Source organism: Poecilia mexicana, unplaced genomic scaffold (genome assembly GCF_051168715.1).
Source record: "Poecilia mexicana isolate PSO_F unplaced genomic scaffold, ASM5116871v1 scaffold_23, whole genome shotgun sequence".
In the NCBI taxonomy this organism is placed as follows: Eukaryota; Metazoa; Chordata; class Actinopteri; order Cyprinodontiformes; family Poeciliidae; genus Poecilia; species Poecilia mexicana.
The window spans coordinates 18,273,640-18,291,800 of NW_028263392.1; the positions used below are offsets into that span (position 1 = coordinate 18,273,640).

The following is an 18,161-nucleotide window of genomic DNA, read 5'->3' on the forward strand; positions in this document are numbered from 1 at the left end:
TAAATAAATTGAGAAACTAAAAAAAAAGAGAATAAAAACTTTATTAGCAGCAGAGGAAGCTCAGATCCATGAACAGAACCGGAACCGCAGGCGGACCGAACAGAACCGCACAGCTAAGCAGCAGAATCATCTGGAGAAGAATAAAACGGAACCATAAGGTCCAATCAGACCAGAACCAGACGTGTCAAATGTCCACTGGTCCACCAGCCGTTCCTTTATTTGGACCTGAGTAGCTGTTGGTTCTGGAAGCTGGAAACCTTCAGAACCGGGCTGGTCCAAATCACTGAGTTCTATGTCCATACTGGACGGAACCAGGAACCATCAGAACCCGGCTGAGAGTTCTGATGAGCATCCGGTCGGGTTTGATGGGACCTGGATGAAATGAAACCGGTTCTGGAACTCTGGGTCGGGTTCCGGGTCGGAGCGAGGAAGGAAAACGGTCAGAGTTCCAGATTTATTCCCAGCAGATGGAAAATCTGATTCCACCAAAATTCCTTTACTGGATTCGGTTCTGCAGCGACCTGGATCGGTCCGATGTTCCTCTGGGCTGCAGCAGAACCAGCAGCTGCCTGCTGAATGCCTGGAAAATCCTGGAAAATCCTGGAATTATGAACCCTGGATCAGCTTCTGTTGGAAAATCTGCGAAAAGGTTTTGTTGGATGTCGGAATCTTCTAGGGAATGAAAGTCTTCAGAACTTCTGGGAATGTGAAACTTCCCATCAGAGGAAGTTTTAATGAAATTAAGTTTCTTGGAATATTTTGAGTTTCTCAATATTTGAGGATTTTTCTGCATCTTCCTCATCAAACTAGAAGTATTTCCATATACGGTTCCCTTCCCAGTGAGTAGGACTTCCATGCTCATCCCGGAACATCAGAGAAGCGAACGCTGACCCGGCGGTGCTGACCCGGAGGAGACAGGTGACTCTCACCTGTTCCCGGGACACAGGCGGCTCAGCAGGATCTCGGAGTACACCTGGTTCACCGCTCCGTGAACCCGAAAGGTCGGAGCCTTCGACCCGTCTTCCTGTTCTGTATCCAGCACGGAATGGCTGCCGGTTCTGGTTCCGGGCTTCTTCCTGGTGGAGGCCTCGCTGTCTGGAGGGTCGGAGGATTGGAGCTTCTCCACCTGGAAGGGGGAGAGACGGGATCAGCTGGAAAACTGGAATGTTCTGCACAGCAGGAAGTTGCAGCACTTTGCCAGGATCTTTGAGCCGAATCAGGAAAGATGGAACTGATTCTCTGAACCAGTTCCTTTGTTTTAGAACCGGATCATTGGAACTTCCTCTGAAAAAAAGAATCTGTTTCAGGAACCAGAAACTTTGTTGGGGACCTGGATCTTTTCTGAAGGAGCCGAAACGTTTTCCAGGATCTGGACTTTTAGACTCAGTCCGGATGAACATCGTCAGGAGACGAGGAACCGCCTGAGCAGAACAGCTGTGCTGCTAACAGGAAGTGTTTTGGGCGATAGAGGTTGAGGAACAGGAAGGGATCTCTGCAGATTCCTGGAACCGTCCAACCTGGTTCTGAACCCGAATCCCCGGACGGGGATGCTTTACCTCATGGAAGTGGCAGGCGCAGCGGCCCTGCAGGAACTCTTTGTAGCGGCCCATGGTGATGCTGAAGGTGTCCACGGCCTCGAATCGCAGCCGTCTGGCCGTGGAGATCAGCTCTGCGTTGTCTCTGAACAGGCCTCGGATCTCCGTCTGCAGGGAAACGCCGTCAGAGAGCGCTGCAGCAGGACATTACCCTCTGCAGGGAACCTACCAGGCTCAGAGACCGGATGCCGTCTACAGGGAGGTGGAAGCCCATCCCCAGAGACTTCACCACCACCAGGACGTCACTCAGAGACTCCCTGATGGGGACAGAGGAGTTCCTCAGGGACCGCTGTCAGGGCCTCTGCATTCTGAGAACACCTGTGGTGTCGTTTTGCGTTTACCTGTCCAACACGTCCTGCACCGTCCTCAGATGGTCGCTGTTGAGCCACTGGACTCCGCCCACCACCAGCACCGTCTGGTTGGAGTTCTCCAGCGGCCGAGACCTTCACAGAAACAGAGGCTCAGCGGAGGAACGTGGTGTAAGGCAGGAAGCACTGTGGCCTACTTCCTGTCACCTGTTGATGAGCTGCAGCAGGGCCTGCCTGAAGGTGGGCCTCTGGCTCCCCTCCAGCCAGAAGCGGGGATAGTAGGAGTAGCTGACCTGTGTGCGGCGCTGGTTCAGGTTGCGGTACAGCAGCGTGTGGTGAGCTCTGCCCCAGTCCTGCAGGCTGCCGTTGACCCGCTCCATCAGGAAGAACATCATCCCGCGGTTGGTGGAGTCCCCTATGAACATCACCTAGCAGAGACCAGCCAATCAGCTGGCAGTGCTGACGGCGCACGGCGCCCGGTCACGTGACCTCACCTTCCTGTGCGACATGCAGTCCTGCAGCAGGGGGCGCCGCACTGGCGGGTGGTAGCAGTCATCTGGCTGCCAGGTGACCTCCCTCCAATCACAGGTCCTGTTGTCGGAGCAGCTGAGGCAGGGGACGACCCAACGACCTGACGGACAGGTGAGAGATGGACCCGGGTGAGCTGCCGGTACCGAGGGAGTCCAACCGGGTCCAGGTAAAGAACCGGGATGGGTAAGGCCTTTAAGATGGTAGGAAAATCTTCTTCCTGACTGTAGAGATAGTCTAACGGTTGCTATGGAGACCAGGAGAGACCTGCTCCAGCCTGTGCGCCTCCCTCCCTCTGACTGGATCCGCCTCCTTTAGCAGTACGTTCTTTAGCGCGTAGCATTGTGTTCTCTGGTCTTTCCCATATTGAGGAGCGACTCGGCCTGGTTTTGTTGGGAGCGGAGAGACGGACGGCGGACACGCTACCTGGGACGTGTCCTGAGCTGCAGGGCTGGATGGGACTCTGGGGCGGGAGGTGAGGCTGGAGACCGCAGGACCGACCCGGTTGGACCCGCATGCCGCAGTCCTGCAACACAGAGAGAGGTTAGGGGAGCCCTTCATGCTGCATTCATTACCCAGCATGCATTGGGTTTGCTTCTGCAGCGTCTCGGCATCAAAGCTTTCATCCAGCCCAGAGGTCAGAGGTCAAATAAACCTCCCCGTCTGCTGCCGGCTTCACAGACGCGGCTCTTCTTCTTCTTCCTCTGCCGCCACAGTTCTTCGTGGCGGCGCCACATTCCGCACACCGGCGCCGCAGCTCGCAACAAAGTGTGACAAGAAAACTTAACAGGGATTTTCTTGTTCGTACCTGAGCTCAGAGTAAACGCTCGAACCGGGCCGGGCCGGGCCGGCGAGGCCTTCATCCCAGTCAGTGGATCTGGTTCTACTGGCTGAAGCTTCCCGGCTCATTAAAGAAACGGCTGCAGCATTACGAGCCACAAAACCCGAATAAATACGTTTCAGAGACTTTTAAACAAAACAAACCAAAAAACAAAAACATGCATGTTGAAATGAAAGAAGAATTTATTCCTCAGATGAGGAATTTCTGCATTAAAAAAAAAACTCAAAATATTCGAATAAAGTTGCTTAAAATTCAGAAACGTTCCCAACAAACACTTGGGAGTTCAGGAATGTTCTTGAATTTGATCCAACTCCGACCCAGAAACTGAGGAAAACAGGAATGACAATCAGAAGGAAAAATGTTCTGATGAGGACTGGAAACTACAGAACCGGAAGGTTCTGTCCAGATTCCAGGTCAGATTCCAGACATGGAGGAATATTTCCTGAAACCTGGATGAGAGCTGGAGGTTCTCCAGGCGGCACAGAACGAATCATCAGCTCTGAGGCTGGAATCCTTCCTGATCTCCACTTCCTGTCTGCGCTGCTCTGCAGACACCTCATGTCTAAAGCGACGTGAGCACAGGAAATGCATCGCTGCCATATTTTACGCAAGTCGCCATGTATAAAGATGAACATGGTGTGAAAAACGGGTTAATATACACAAACTTTTGACCTGCGGTGAAAATGTGCTGCAGCCACACAAACTTTATCTGTGGACAATAATAAACTACAGAGTCAAAACTCCCATAAATCCACTGAAACCTGATTCAGTTATTTAGACCAAGAATAAAACCCGATGATTTTATTATTTTATTGTTTAAACGATGAAACTGAACCACATTTATCCTCAGACAATAATCTGAAAAATAAAGAAAATAAACTAAAGGAAGGTAAAACTTCCCTCTGATGTAAATAATAACTTCCTCAGTTTGTCTCATGAAGATGTAACTCATCGTCTGAAAGCATCTGAGGCTCATTTCATTCTGACTGGAGAGAAAACAGGCTGATCAGCAGATGGATCCACCAGGTTCGGTTCTGATCAGGAGACGATCAGGTCCATCAGCAGCTGATCCAGGTGAGCCGCTACCTGAGGAGCTTTGGCTCTGATGGAGGATTGATCACAGATCAGATCCATCTGATGGTCCATCAGCGTTTAGATTCATCCTGGAGCTCTGAGCAGAACTTAGAGCGGTACCAGCGGTACCGGTCCAGCTGCAGCCGTCCTCCAGTGGAGCCGCCTGCTTTGTGAAAGCGCCTTATGGACAGAAAGCATCTCTACTCTGTGAATGCAGCTTCTGCTGCTGATTCCTGTCTGCAGAGCAAACGTCCACATTCAGAACCTCTCTGGTCTGTAAACCAGCTGGAGGCTCTGCCGCAGCAGCAGGTCCGACCCGGAGGCTCTGCCGCAGCAGCAGGTCCGACCCGGACCACTTTACTCTTTACTTTTTAGTAGTTTTTCTTTAAAATGTTTTTATTCTTTGTGATTTGACCTTATGTGCCCTGAAAGCACCTTTTAAATAAAATATATAATGATTATTACAGATACTTTTACTGGTACAAACAAGGACGTTGCCATGGTTACTGCTTCACGTGGCGGCAGTAACCATGCAAATTAGTATAAATGAATATTTCTACTATTTCTACATTAAGATGTATTTCTGGAGGCGACCAGCAGCTGCTCTGCTTCCTGTAAATCAGGTTTGATAAAGGAAAGGTGAGCAGGTCTGAGCGCAGCACAGCTTCATACATCTGGTGTTTTAGTGCGCCGTACTTTTCTAAATTTGTCCGGCGACAAGTTTTAGTGTGAAAACTGTAAACTCTTTTATGCATGAGGCCCCTGGTCACTTCAGGAAAGTTTTCCTTTGGGAACTGAAGCCATTCCTGGGAAAGTTAACTCACAGTTTGGAGGCTTGGCTTCGGGAAATTTTTGGAGATCCGATGTGGAAGTGAACCTGGAGAGGACCTTGAATTTATTTCAAATTGGGAACTGAAGATCTTTGGGTTCAAGGTCGTTTTGGTGACTTGGGAACTTTGTTGGGAACAGGATGTTGCTGGGGAACCGAGGAGTTCCTGGACACTTTCATCAACTGGATCACCAAGGAACAGGAAGTTCTCTGTTGGGAAGAGGAAAATCTTTCTAGAACTATGTCGAACCTGTGGGTCTGAGAAGTGGAAGGTCTGGTTTGTGCAGCGCTCCGGTTCTGATGTTCCCTGATCCAGGGAAGCTGAAGGACTGAGTTTTCATATTTCTGCAGATAAAATCAGCCAAATGTTTGACTTTGTGCTGAAAGCGTTCCTGACGGCGCTCAGGCGAGCCCGACGGAGTCAAAGTGAAAACTGTTTCTGTTCTGTCGGACTCGATCCGTCCCAGCCGGACAGAAACACTCACCGTCCAGCACCGTGATCAAAGCTCCAGACCTGGATCCACTCGCAGGCCCGCGTAATCCGGATCAGCTCTCATCAGATCATCGCTCTGTTTTTCTGGGAATCAGTGAGGGGAGGGCCGGAGGGTCGGGAATTCACAGCTCAGCGGAGAGCAGGAACCCGGACTGCCCGGGCCCACTGGATCCCGCTGCGCCGCTCTGACCCGTACTCCTGCTCATCTGCCTTCGGACAGGAACTCAGAGTTGTGTTTGGACCGGGCCGCAGCGTTCAGCGCTGGTTCTGCTCCGTCTCGGTTGCGACACGTTTGGCTGGAAAAGCGAAGCTGCAGAGAAATTCCTGCTGGGTCCAAAGGCCTCAGATGGTTCTGGTTAGCAAAAACGGTTCTGGCAGACAGAACCGCGAAGATTGGAATAGAAAAGGTGAAAACGCACAACAGAACCAGAACCTGGGCCACCCTGTAGAACAGAACCCAGTCACCAGCTGGGATGATGCATCAAGGACATTTTGGACCTCGGTTCTGACACAGAAGCTGACAGATCTCCACTGGGTCGGTGTCTGGGTGAAAGAGGTTCTACAGAACCGAGCTGACAGAACCTCCAGAACCGGGCCTGAAGGATCCTCAGTGACCGGTTTGAGAACAGGTTCTGGAAGATGAACTTGTCTGTCTGGATCAGAACCCAACGTTCCCAGGAGAACCCGGTTCTGACCCCTGGAGCTGAGTGGAAAGTTCTGATCCGACCCGGTTCAAACATCACATCAGATGTTTGAACTGGGTCGGGTTTGGATCAGAACCCCAGTGAACTCCTGGTTCTGGTCCAACACGGTTCTGAGGAGCAGAATGCCTCCAGCTGAATATGAATTGGCTCTGATCCGGTTCCAGAACTCTGCTTGGTTCCGGTTCTGTTCTCCAGAACTTTAAACTGGATTTCTTAAAACGGGCAGCGGTTCTGATCGGACCCACTGTGACTGGTTCTGGTCCAGTTTCAGCCATTCTCATTTCTGAACGCAATCAGGACCAAAGCTGCTCTGGACTGACCCGGTTCCGGTTCTGGTCCATTCCAAGCTTTTTATTTTGAATCTGTTTCCCGCTCTGGCGCCCCCCACTGGCCGAACCGAGCAGCTGCAGCTCCGGACAGGAAGACCCGCCTGTTCCTGATCTGATGGACTGACGGGGTCAGAGGTCACCGGGGGTTCAGGACTGAGAACAGGAGGAAGAGGAGGAGCATGAAGGTTCTGGAGACATTTCTCCTTCGTCAGTTCTGGTTCTGGATGATCCGTGTTTCCATGGAAACGTTTGGTTATGACGGGAATAATCTGCCGTTAAAATCAGCATTAAGAAGTTATTTTTATTTTCTCCTCGATTTGATCTAAACAGAAAAATTTGGTCAGATTTGAGTTTTTTGCTGTGAACATTTATTGGTTCTGATCGATCGGCCACCGATCATAATCAGCCGATTTCCATCGGTGATCGATCGCTGTCCCTTGTTGCTGATCACAAACCGATCACCTGCATCTCCCTTCTCAGCCTGAGGAACTTTAACTCTGAGTGAACGGAGACGTTTGAGTTTCAGCGGAAAATGACCTGGAGGGCGGAGCAACACCACCAACCTGACATGATATTTAAAGAACTTGACCAGTTTGGCTACATCAAGGCAGCGCAGCTACCAACACTCACCAGATTAGCATCACGGTCGGAAAGCTAAACAAATAACCCCAACAATAATTCAAGTCTTGGAGCCGCGGAGTGAGACTCTGGTTCTGGTTCTGGTGTCGGTAATATTTCCCAGACGGAGAGGCTCAGCCTCCAGACGGTGAGCTCTCACAGCAGCAGCTGCTTGGAGCTGAAAACAGATTCTAGACGTGTGTTGAAATATGTCTTATGTCTAAATTAGGTGAATTTATTGCCAGATAATATAGAATCATTTATGCCTAAAGTGAAAAATTAACAGCCAATCCAGGCGATGGGCAGATCGGCCTCATGGATGATCGGTATCGGCAGCACAGAACCTGATGGGAGCGTCCCTGGTTTCTGATATTGGCTTAAAAAGTTTTTCTGGAACGTTAAAAGTTCACTTGTCTGACCCTAGTCAGCAATTCTGCAACCCCTGACCCCTGGCCCACCTGCAGGAAGCTGCAGGTCACATGGTCCCCGAACGCCGGCAGGCTGGGCCGGCTCTCACGGTAAACGTGGACGGTGTAGATCGTCATGACGACGGGACGAGGCTCCGCCCCGTCCGTCACTAGGACACTGATCTGGCTGGTTCCCATGCCGACTGGGAAGTTGGCCGTCCTGTGGAGGAGAATGGGTCAGAACTGTGAGGGCAGGGGTCAGAGGTCAGGGGGCGGGGCTAACCTGGGTCCTCGGTGGTTGTCCAGGCGGACTACGCAGGCGGCGCTGATCGGTTCCGGTCGGATCCGAACCATCACCGTGTCGAAGGGAACCTCGGCCCGGTACTCCTTCAGGGCAGGGCTGAAGGGCGGAGTCAGGCTTAGGGGCGGCTCCGAGTAGATCTGCCTCAGGCGGGGGTCCAAACACAACCCTGGGGGCAGAATGCCGGCCAATCAGAGGGCAGTTTGGAGGATCCAGATTTCTGACTGAAAACCCAACCAGATACCGGTAGTTGGTTCTGGTCCGGTCACTGCACTGCACTCCAGGTGACTCACCTCCAGGTGACCCCAATGCTGGCTGCTGATTGGTCGGTGGGTTGGCCTCTCTGTGGAGAACAGGTGAGTCATGTGACTGAAGAGAAAGCAGCTGAATGGCTGGAAGCTTCGGCTGCTCACCTGGTGCTCTGCAGGTCGTGGTGCCGACTGATCCTGAGGAGGAGGAGGAGGAGCAGGCTGGGGGGGGGCAACGAAGAGGAGGAAGAGGAGGGATGAAGCTGCAGAGAGACACTGATTTAGATCAGCTCCATGACGCAACCAGAACCATCAGAACCAGGCGTACCAGGTGGAAGGCTGACGGCATCTGCAGCTGCAGATGGAAGCGCAGCAGGAACAGGAAGTGGTCATGGTTCAAACAGCTGCCGTGTGTCCCTCTGCAGCCACCGTACTGAACACAGAGGATCCAGTTAAAACCCTCAGCAATAAACCAGCCGAACTATCCATTAGTCTGTTTTACTGCATTTATTCCTGAATTATTATCAGGGACCACAAACGGCCCCCGGGACTCACTTTGAACACCTTCCTGCTTCCCGTTGCTACGGCAACACAAACTCACCTGCCGCCTGAGGGTTTCTAAGGCCCGGTGCGTCTGCAGGTGTGTGGGCAGCGGCAGCAGCAGGCGCAGACTGTCCTCCAGGACCCGGTCTCTGGTGATCTGTCCTCTGAAGGCGTCCTCACCCTGAGACGGGACGCTGAGTCCTGGGTCCACCTGGACAGACAGAGACACGCTGACCCCTGCTGGACATTCAGCGTAACCGAACCGGTCCTGAGCTGGTACCACCTGGCAGAACTTTGAGACCAGCGGATCAGAACCAGCGTGACCAGCAAGGGGCGGCAGAGCTCACCTGGACCACAGCAGGAGAGGCGGCGCCGCTGAACATCAGAGTGAAGGTGAGCAGCTGGAAGCACAGCAGGCAGCTGGACAGAACCAGAACCAGGAGTCAGAACCGGACGGATCCGCAGAGAGGAACCTGGGCAGAACTGGGCCTCACCTGCCGCCCGCTGCAGGCTCCTGATTGGTCGATGCCACCCGCAGCACCGCCACCACTGCCCTCTGGACCTGGAACCAGGCCAGCCGGGCGGAGGCCGGCCCGAACCGCTGCAGCAGGAAGGTTCTGATCTGCAGGGCAGGAGGCCAAAAGGTCAGGAGGTTCTACTGACCCGGATCCGACCAGAAGTTCTGGTTCCTCACCTGGGTCTGCTGGCCCGGGTCGTTCTCACTGGCCTTCACCACGATGATGTCATGCAGGAATGATGTCAGAGGGGTCACAGAGGTCACCAGGACAAAGACATTCACCATGGCAACCAGAGCAGGAGAGGGGGCGTGGCTGGGCCTGTCCCGGAAATAGGAAACTGAAAGTTTCACCGTCCAATCAGAAAACACGGGGCTTCCAGGTCCAATCAGACCCGGATCACCTGACGACCCCATGCTCACCTGTTCTGAGGAAAGGGAGGCTTCTGATTGGACGACCCACAGGACACAGGCCTCATGGGAAGATCAGCTTCTAGAGAAAGGTCAAAGGTGAAATACTGCGTTGAGGTTGACTTCTGCTTGACCTGGAACAGACTCACCTGTCAGCTGCAGATAGAAGCGACATCGACCTTCACCTGCATCTGAAAATGCCTCCATCAGCTCAGGTAGCAGGTTCACCTGTACACACACACACACACACACACACACACACACACACACAGGTGAGCTGTGATGTCATCCAGCAGGACTCAGCCTGGACAGATGAGTCTCACCATCTGATGCTGCAGATGTGAGAATCTGATCCTCCTCAAGCAGCTCGGCTCTGAAGAACTGAGACACAGCAGGAGGCTCCACCCACTCACATCTGGAACAGGTAGAGGGGAGGAGTCAGGACAGGTGGAGGGTTCAGGTGGAGTCCCGCAGGGCTCTGTGTTGGTAAGATTTCTCTGTAATCCAGATTATTCCTGTAGATTACAGGACGTTAAATCCTGGATGACAGAAGTTTTTGTTTTTGGATCAGAACCTCTGAACAGAACCTGATCAGTTGATTATTGATCGGGATCAAATGATCCTCCAGTGATGAAGCTTTTAACCAGGTTCTGACCTGTTGGTCTCAAAGTTCTGCCAGGTGGTACCAGCTCAGGACCGGTTTGGTTATGCTGAATGTCCAGCACAGGATTTCTTCCTTTAATCTCTGGATTATGGCATAAACGATAAACCTCCATCTGTTTGCTCTGCTCCGTCTTCTCCAACCTGCGGTCTGTTCCGGTTCTGGTTCTGCTGGAGTTTTTCCTCTTCACTGTTGCTACATGCATGCTGAGTTTGAGGGATTGCTGCAAAGTCAATGGCAGCGCCCCCTGCTGGTCAGGAGGCGTGATGCTGCAGGTCAGACAGAAACTTTAATCCAATTAGAACAACTAATCAAACTGGGATTAACTGGGATGATTTGTTGTGAATTGGAGCCACATAAATAAACTGAACTGGACTCCTAGCCCGGTTCTGGACTCTCTGCAGAACCTCAGCAGCAGAGTCCTCTGCCTGATTGTTTCCAGCTGCTGGACAGGAAGTCACATGACAGGAAGTCTCCACCCTCTGTGTGTGTGTGTTCTCACCGCTCTGTGTCCTCAGAAAGCTGCTGGTCTCAGCAAACCGGGTCAAATGGACCTGATATCCCATCTGCTGGAGAACCTGCTGGTGCAGCACAACCTCAGGGTCTGATGGGCCGTGGCGACCCATCAGAACCACGGCCTGCCGCCGGTGCTGAGATGACCGGGCCTGAGGAAACACACAGATCGGCTGATGGTCCAAAATCTGAAGCTGGTCCGGTTAGCTGATTATCATCGACTGGGCCCACATGATACCAGAACCAGGGTTAATCTGGTGGGTTCTAACAAACTGGGTTTGTTCTCAGAGGGACTGGCTTCAGTCGGTTCTGGTTCTGGTTCAGCTCAGAGGACTGGACCCTCCAGAGAGCAACAGGCCTTTCAGCAGCTGAATATTAAACGTTTATAGCGAAGCTAAACTTTTAGCCTCCGATTCACATTCAGGTTGAAACTGTGGGATTATTCAGGATAAATAATCCAACTACTGCTGTTTATTTCTGACTGGGGAAGTTTCCAGGCAGCAGGCCGCATCAAGGAGCAATAAGAGCCGAGAGAGTTCGGTCCTGTTCTGGTCCGGTCCGGACCGGAAGCCGGACTTCCCGCTCCGAAGCAGCTTCAGAAGCAGACGAACCCGGGCCGAAACACTGGCAGCGCCCCAGAACCTGGAACTCCTCCCTCAGGAATATTTTTATCCAGGGTCAAATACCGAGCGGACCCAGCAGAACCGGCGATCCGGGTTGGCCCGTTCAGCTGCCGCTCATCCCGCTGGAGAATTCGGGTCCTAAAAATATTCCAGGCCGGCAGGAATGCGGTCTCCTCCGGGAGCTTTCTGATCATGTGATCAATAACCGATTAAATGATTTGAACAGGGAGAATCTGTCTCTTTTTCTCTGATTATAACTTTATAGTTTTTAAGAAATCAATTCTGATTTGGACTACTGCCGGTATCTTTTGTTGCGTTAATATTTTATTTACTCGGAATTCTGATGTTTTTCCAGAACCGACCTGTCGGAGCACATCGGTGCGCAGACGCAGTTCAGGTGAGTCTCACCTGCGTCTCCTCCTGCAGGGCGTCCAGAGCGGAGATCACTCTCCTCGTCTCCATCTCTTCCGACTCGCTCCGGTTCCGGTCCACCTTCAGGGTCTGGTAGCAGAGGTAAAGCAGCGCGAGCAGCAGAACCAGCGGGGCCGCGCACGCGTGCCGCCGCAGCAGCATCCTGAGGAAGAAGAGGCGCCGCATGTGGAGCGGCTTCACTTCTTCACCTCCACCTGGCGAGGAAGAGGAGCAGCTTCATCCAGGAGGCCCGGGTCTGCGCTCGCTGGGTCCGGGCTGCAGCCGCTGCAGTTTGGGAAAAACAAGCTGGAGCTTCACCATCTGGTTCCAGTTAGTCCAGCAGGAGGAGGAGGAGCAGCTCGGGTTTCACTCTTCCTCTGAACTTTCTAAAACAGCAGATTCAGGAGGTCCGCACCTCCTCCTCCTCTTCCTCCCGAAGGAGTTATTTCAGGAACACAAGCGGCTGGTTCAAGAGAAAAGCGGACCTTCGGTTCTGGTTCTTATGACCTAAAGACCGGAACCGGACTCAGTCCGGTTAGTTCAGTTATTCTGGAAATATTTACATTTATTGATCCTGGTAAAATGTTTTATTTCTGGCTTTTAATTTCAAAAGGTTTCATTTAAACTCAGTTTCCTCCTGATGTCGCTCAAACTTTTCACATTAAGGCACCGTCCGCAAGGGGGCGCTGTTTCCCCGCTAACAGGTTCCACCGTCACAACATCAAACACCAGAAGCAGCAGCAGATAGAAAACATCCTCAGTTTATTTACCTCACACACACACACACACACACACACACACACACACACACACACACACTACATTCAGAAACTGTCCATTTGAGCCACAGAGGCCTCCATAGTTGTAGTCCAGTAGAGTTTGTAGTTCTTTTAGTTGCAGTGAGGGAGCAAAGTGATGGGAAACAGTCCAAACTGCAGAGACGGAGAAATCGGATCAGAACCAGAGCAGAGGCAGAAACCTGGCCACTGATGATGTCACAGCTCCTGACCTGTGATTGGTCTATTTGTGACGGCTGCCCCTCCTCTTCATGGCGGCCGTGCACTGGGGGCAGAACCACTTCCCTTTGGGAGCCTCGGTCAGGCCCACGCAGCCATAGTGGAACCATTCGATGGGGCACTGGGGACAGAACCAGGTCAGAACCAGCCAGGCAACTGGTCAACCAGCTGAACATCTGGATACTCACATCTGTGTTGTCACAGCCGACCATCTCTCCATAGGAAACCTGCAGCAGACGGATCCAGTTAGACCAGAGCAGAACCAGAGCAGAACCTGCGGGCCGCCAGCCTACCTGGTTGCAGATGCAGTAGCGCGGCTCATTGGGGTCGTAGGTCCAGTCCACCTGGCTGTTGGCGTCGGCCTCCGGCAGAACCGCAGCCTGCTGGGAAAGCTCCTGGGCCAGCGCTGACGAAGACGAGCAGGAAGACAGTGAGGAAGAGGATGATGACGAAGACGATTGGTGGTTGGAAGACTTGATGGAGCTCCTGGAACCAGAACAGGCAACCCGGTTAGACCCAGTCAGACCCGGTCAGACCCGTCCTGATGTGGGAGGGCCTTACTTGGACTTGCGTCCGCGGGAGTCGGAGGCGGCGCTGGGGGTCAGGTTCTGGGTCAGGGTGGAGGCCAGCGCCGATGAAGAGTAGCCCGAGTTCTCCCGGGTCAGAGAGAACTCCCGACCCAGCTGGAAGTCGTTGTTCTTGATCGCCTCGTAGCTCGCCTTCAGGCTGGAGGTCCGTCGGCCCTCCTTCATCTGGGAACCAGAACCAGTCAGAACCAATGGAAGACTGGACTTTACTGAGCTTAATGTCAGTAAAGGCTTTCAGTTTTAACTGGAAGGCCTGATGCTTTTCAAAGCTGCAAAAATGTTTTTCCATATAATTGTTCAAACTGTCAATTAACTCACTGACCTCCTCCCAATGCTAACTGCTAACAGGTTTCCTCTGTGGATCATCAGCCTGATGGGCTGCCAGACTCCTCTTACCCCCACCAGGCTCCACCTGCCTTCAAATAGGCTAAGTGTCGTCTGTTTATGTTTAGTAGCTAACGGTGATAGCTGAGACGGGATAAGCTAGGTGTATAGTTAAAGTACTGGTCTCGGTGCAGGTTGTGCTAGCCTGTAGCATCATTGATCTGATCACTCTGTGACAGTCCAACCTGCACCACCATTAAATATGGAAGCCTTATGGCAAGCTGTTAGCATGTTGTTGACCGTTGAGGCTCTGACCAGGATTGGGTAAAAACAACATGCTGATGATACTGATGATGGGTTCTGGTCTTTTCCCCAGACGCCAACAGGCGCTCAGCGTGTCAGCCATGTTCCCACCTGAGCTGTGGCTTGGACGGCCTGAGCCGCCGCCATGGTGATGGCGCCAGCGCCGGCACCAGGCCCGGCGGGCAGCGAGGACAGACTGTAGGGCGCCAGCGGCTGGGACGGGTTCACACTGTAGACGCTGTTGGTGGACGAGGATGTGCTGTTGGCACGGCAACCTGCAGGTGACAGGGACAGTCAGGACAGGGGCAGGTCTCCAGGTCCGGTTGCGTCCAGGTCCGGTCCAGGTGAGCAGAACTTACCTGGCGTGTTCTCCTTGGAGGCGTCCGATGTGAGCGTGGACAGCAGAGCTTCAGACTTGAACTTCTTCTCTGGAACGTGTTCGGTGGTGTGGTGGGTCGGGGCGCTGTACTTCCTCTCTGGAACAGAACAGAACCGGTTAGAACCGGAACCGGAGCCGGCCTGCAGGCGGGCGGCTGGACTCACTCTCTGAGCTGCTGTGGGAGTGGACATGGTGGTTGTTGACGGGCTGAGACGGACTGTCCATCTCCAGAGACCCTGAGGACAAAAGCAGAACAAGTCAGCTGACCCAGACCGCCAGAACCCGGACCGCCAGAATGGGTCGGACCGGGACACTCACGTCTCTCCAGGATCTCGGTGATCCCAGCGTTGTCAGCCTCCAGCTCCATCTTGAACTTGGCCAGTTCCTGGTCCAGTTTCCTCAGGTGCCTGTCCACCTGAGGACAGAGACAGGAAGCTGAGCTGGAGAGCTGGACTGACAGAACCGGCCCGATCGCCCCTAGTGGAGATCAGCGGAACATCTCACCAGATCATAAATCTGATTGGCCAGCTGCACCTTCTCATCAGCATCCTCCAGAGCTTTGTAGTAGTCCTGAAACAGAAGAACAGCAGACGTTCACCAGAACAGAACATCTGGAAGGTTCTGGGTCCAGCCGCTCCCACCTTCTTGATGATCTCCATCTGCTCCTCTCTCCACTCTGGCTTGTTCTTCTTGGCGTTGATGAAGAACTCTGTGACCTTCTGCTCCAGCTGGTCTGTGGCATCTGAAACAGGAAGAGAAGCTCTGAGGAGAACCGGGCAGAACCGGGTGATCCATTGGGAGAACAGTATCCATCCCAACAGCAGAATAGCTCGGAACCTGCAGCGTGTTGATCTGAACCAACTCCACTCGGGTTCTACAGGTTCTGCTCTGGTTCTGACAGCGTGGAGCTGAGGTCCTGTCTGAGTTTCTTCCAGCTGCTTTTCTCATAAAAAAAAACTTGAGTGTGAGAAACGTGTCATTTAAAGAGACAGTACCTGTACTTTCAGTTTGCTTTAAAACTAGATTATTAGTTACAAGATTTATGGCCATATTTATAAAAACTGGTCAAAATAGAATAAATCCAGGGCGGCCCGCGTTACTATAGTATTACTGCCGGCCTTCCGTAAAAAAAGAGAAAGAACTTGAAATGCCAAAATCTTTACTCACTCTTTACAGAAAGTGCTGGAAATGATCCCCTGGTGCGTCAATGCAGTTTTGGGCGCGCCTTAACATATTGTCATAGACCCAACGCAACTCAGGGGCACCAATGCTCTGAATCGCCTTCTTGCCTCTCTGGCAGGAAGGCGGGCTACTTTTTCGTGGGCCACCCTGTATTGCCTCAGTGTTATTTCTAATTTCCTCTTTAATTCTTCTGGTTTTTTAATGTGATTTTAGGTAACAGAGCAACACAGAGTGACTCCATTTAGAAAGAAAATCCAGTAGAACCCGTTAATCAATTTGCTAAGAACAAAATAATCAATTAAAGAAATCCAGAAGACAGAAGCCATGGAGGAGAAACCGCTAGCAGAAGAAGGCTCTGCTACTTTTTAACCTACATGCAAACACTGAGAGGAGAAAAACCAACACCGCGCATCCCCCTGAACACACCTTCGCCATGGTCAAACAAAGTGGTGGCAGCATCATGCTGTGATGGATACAAACACACACCACACTTTACAGATTTTCTCTGTAGAAATGTTGAAAAGCGTGATATTTCTCAGTTCTGCACCATGTTGTGTTGTTCTATCACATAAATCCCAGGAAAAACAGACTAGAGAAATTCAGAAATGTATGTAATAAATCACTGAAAAGGTTGGCAGCTTTTAAAGACACCGTCTTTATCATTTTATTCTAACCGAGTTTTCAAGGAATAAATAAAAATGTTTATTTAGAGCAGGGGTCTCCAAAGTGGGTCCTGGAGTTCCGGCATCCTGCATGTTTTAGTTCTCTCCCTGGTGGTAACAACCTTTTCAGCTTGTCAATGCTCCTCTTTGGCCTTCTAACGAGCCATCATTTGATCCAGGTGTGTTAAACCAGGGAGAGAACTAAAACATGCAGGATGCCGGAACTCCAGGACCCACTTTGGTAACCACTGATTTAGAGTATAAACCAGCTGCAGCAGTTCCTGCTGTGTGTCGGTCGGGGGCGCTGTTGGATCCACAGAGCCTGTAGAAATGGCTGGTTTTCAGTTCGAAAAGCTGAATCTGAGTATCAGCGCCAACTAAAACCTCCCTTGTTTTGACTCAAGTTCTCTATGAGGCACCGTGGTTCCGTGTGTGTGTGAGACGGTGTGTGTGTTTGTGGACCGTACTCTGAACCTGCAGGTCCATCTCCCTCATTTCCGTAAACCTGTCGCGGAGGTCCATGGGAAGCTGCTCGATCACTGCGGGAGGAGAAAAACAGGACATTAACGGTCCGACCGCCAAATGCGACCCATCTACCGCTTATTGAGCCCCCAAACCCCGCAGCCGCTCAGCAACAGCCCCGTACTCACTCTCCAGGTAGTCCTCCAGATACAACATCCTGCTGCTTTTAACCTTTTAGTCGTTTTTATCGACAAAATTCGTCTTTCAAGATGGCGCCTCCAGCCGTGGACTGGCTCAGAAAAAAGACCCTAAAAATAGAAGCAGGGACGCATGACGTCAATTGCCTCCCATCACCTGATTGGTTTGAAAACATTAAAGATTTTTGATTCGCGGGTTTTAGTGCTGTTGCATCATGGGAACTGTAGTTTTCTCCATTTCATAATTACCCAGAAATCCAGATTATTTTCCGTTGTTCGATGTATTTTAGATGAGGAATAAAATGTTTTTTATATTCCTGTTTTGATTCACAGCGACAGACTGAATCTGATTCCTCAAAGCTTTAATGTCTCCGTTTTTATTAACTTTACATGTTTCTTATTTTTACTAATAACTATATTATTTCTGTAGTATATTTTTTATAATATAGTATATTTCATATTTGCTGTTCCTATTGGATTGTTACTACAATTATTACCATTATCGTAACAAATTAAAAATTCAAAAAATACTTTATTGTTGCTAGAGGGAAAATAAATAAACAGCTGTACATGTGTTTGTTGTTATATTTCTTAGCTTGGTCATTATTGTTGTCCTGCTACATTTCATGGTTTCACTACTTCCTATTGATGTTTTAACTCAAGGAAAATGAAATGTCGTAACTCAGAGTTGTGGGCGGCGATACTTTTGCGGTCTAGTAGCAGTCAGTCTCGGGGCGAATCTGAAGAGTCCTCTGACTGAAGGCTGTCTGTCCTGACATGCTAACAGCTCAACAGATGATATTAAACAGCAATGAGTCCTGGATGAAACCATCAGTTGTTGGCAGCGCTGCTAATTCATAAAACCCTGAAAATATTCAAACCTGATTCTGGCTGAAATACTCATTTCAGAGAGTCAGAGTAGGTTCAATTAAAACATGACTGTAAACCGGATTAATCTGCGGAGATTTAAACCAGCTAATGGCTCTTAGTTTCCATGGTGACGGGATCTCACATAACAACAGAAATCAGTTGGATCAGTGCGGGGTTCTGTTTTCAGTGAATGGGAATGGATGACATGTCCTAGCGGAAGCCAGGGTG

At 51.2% G+C, this 18,161-nt stretch overlaps 2 protein-coding genes across 2 annotated transcripts; both read right to left on the minus strand.

The window, feature by feature from the left end:
- Nucleotides 1-25: 25 nt before the first annotated feature.
- Nucleotides 26-12,577, minus strand: cped1 (cadherin-like and PC-esterase domain containing 1). Its single transcript, XM_088003342.1, has 21 exons — nucleotides 11,949-12,577; nucleotides 10,907-11,069; nucleotides 10,067-10,158; nucleotides 9,893-9,971; nucleotides 9,756-9,825; nucleotides 9,513-9,654; nucleotides 9,313-9,440; nucleotides 9,166-9,238; nucleotides 8,877-9,029; nucleotides 8,604-8,708; nucleotides 8,441-8,538; nucleotides 8,321-8,370; nucleotides 8,010-8,196; nucleotides 7,778-7,946; nucleotides 2,858-2,957; nucleotides 2,398-2,534; nucleotides 2,111-2,331; nucleotides 1,937-2,038; nucleotides 1,765-1,852; nucleotides 1,557-1,703; nucleotides 26-1,126 (listed from the first exon to the last, which is right to left on the minus strand). The coding sequence occupies exons 1-21, from the start codon at nucleotides 12,135-12,137 to the stop codon at nucleotides 926-928; spliced, it is 2,694 nt and encodes an 897-aa protein (XP_087859468.1). The 5' UTR covers nucleotides 12,138-12,577; the 3' UTR covers nucleotides 26-925.
- A 119-nt stretch (nucleotides 12,578-12,696) lies between these two features.
- Nucleotides 12,697-17,186, minus strand: ing3 (inhibitor of growth family, member 3). The gene is made up of 13 exons (XM_014977068.2): nucleotides 17,055-17,186; nucleotides 16,872-16,943; nucleotides 15,202-15,302; nucleotides 15,065-15,130; nucleotides 14,879-14,975; nucleotides 14,725-14,796; nucleotides 14,541-14,657; nucleotides 14,293-14,456; nucleotides 13,529-13,719; nucleotides 13,261-13,453; nucleotides 13,156-13,194; nucleotides 12,961-13,088; nucleotides 12,697-12,883 (listed from the first exon to the last, which is right to left on the minus strand). The coding sequence occupies exons 1-12, from the start codon at nucleotides 17,080-17,082 to the stop codon at nucleotides 12,972-12,974; spliced, it is 1,257 nt and encodes a 418-aa protein (XP_014832554.2). The 5' UTR covers nucleotides 17,083-17,186; the 3' UTR covers nucleotides 12,697-12,883; nucleotides 12,961-12,971.
- Nucleotides 17,187-18,161: the final 975 nt, after the last annotated feature.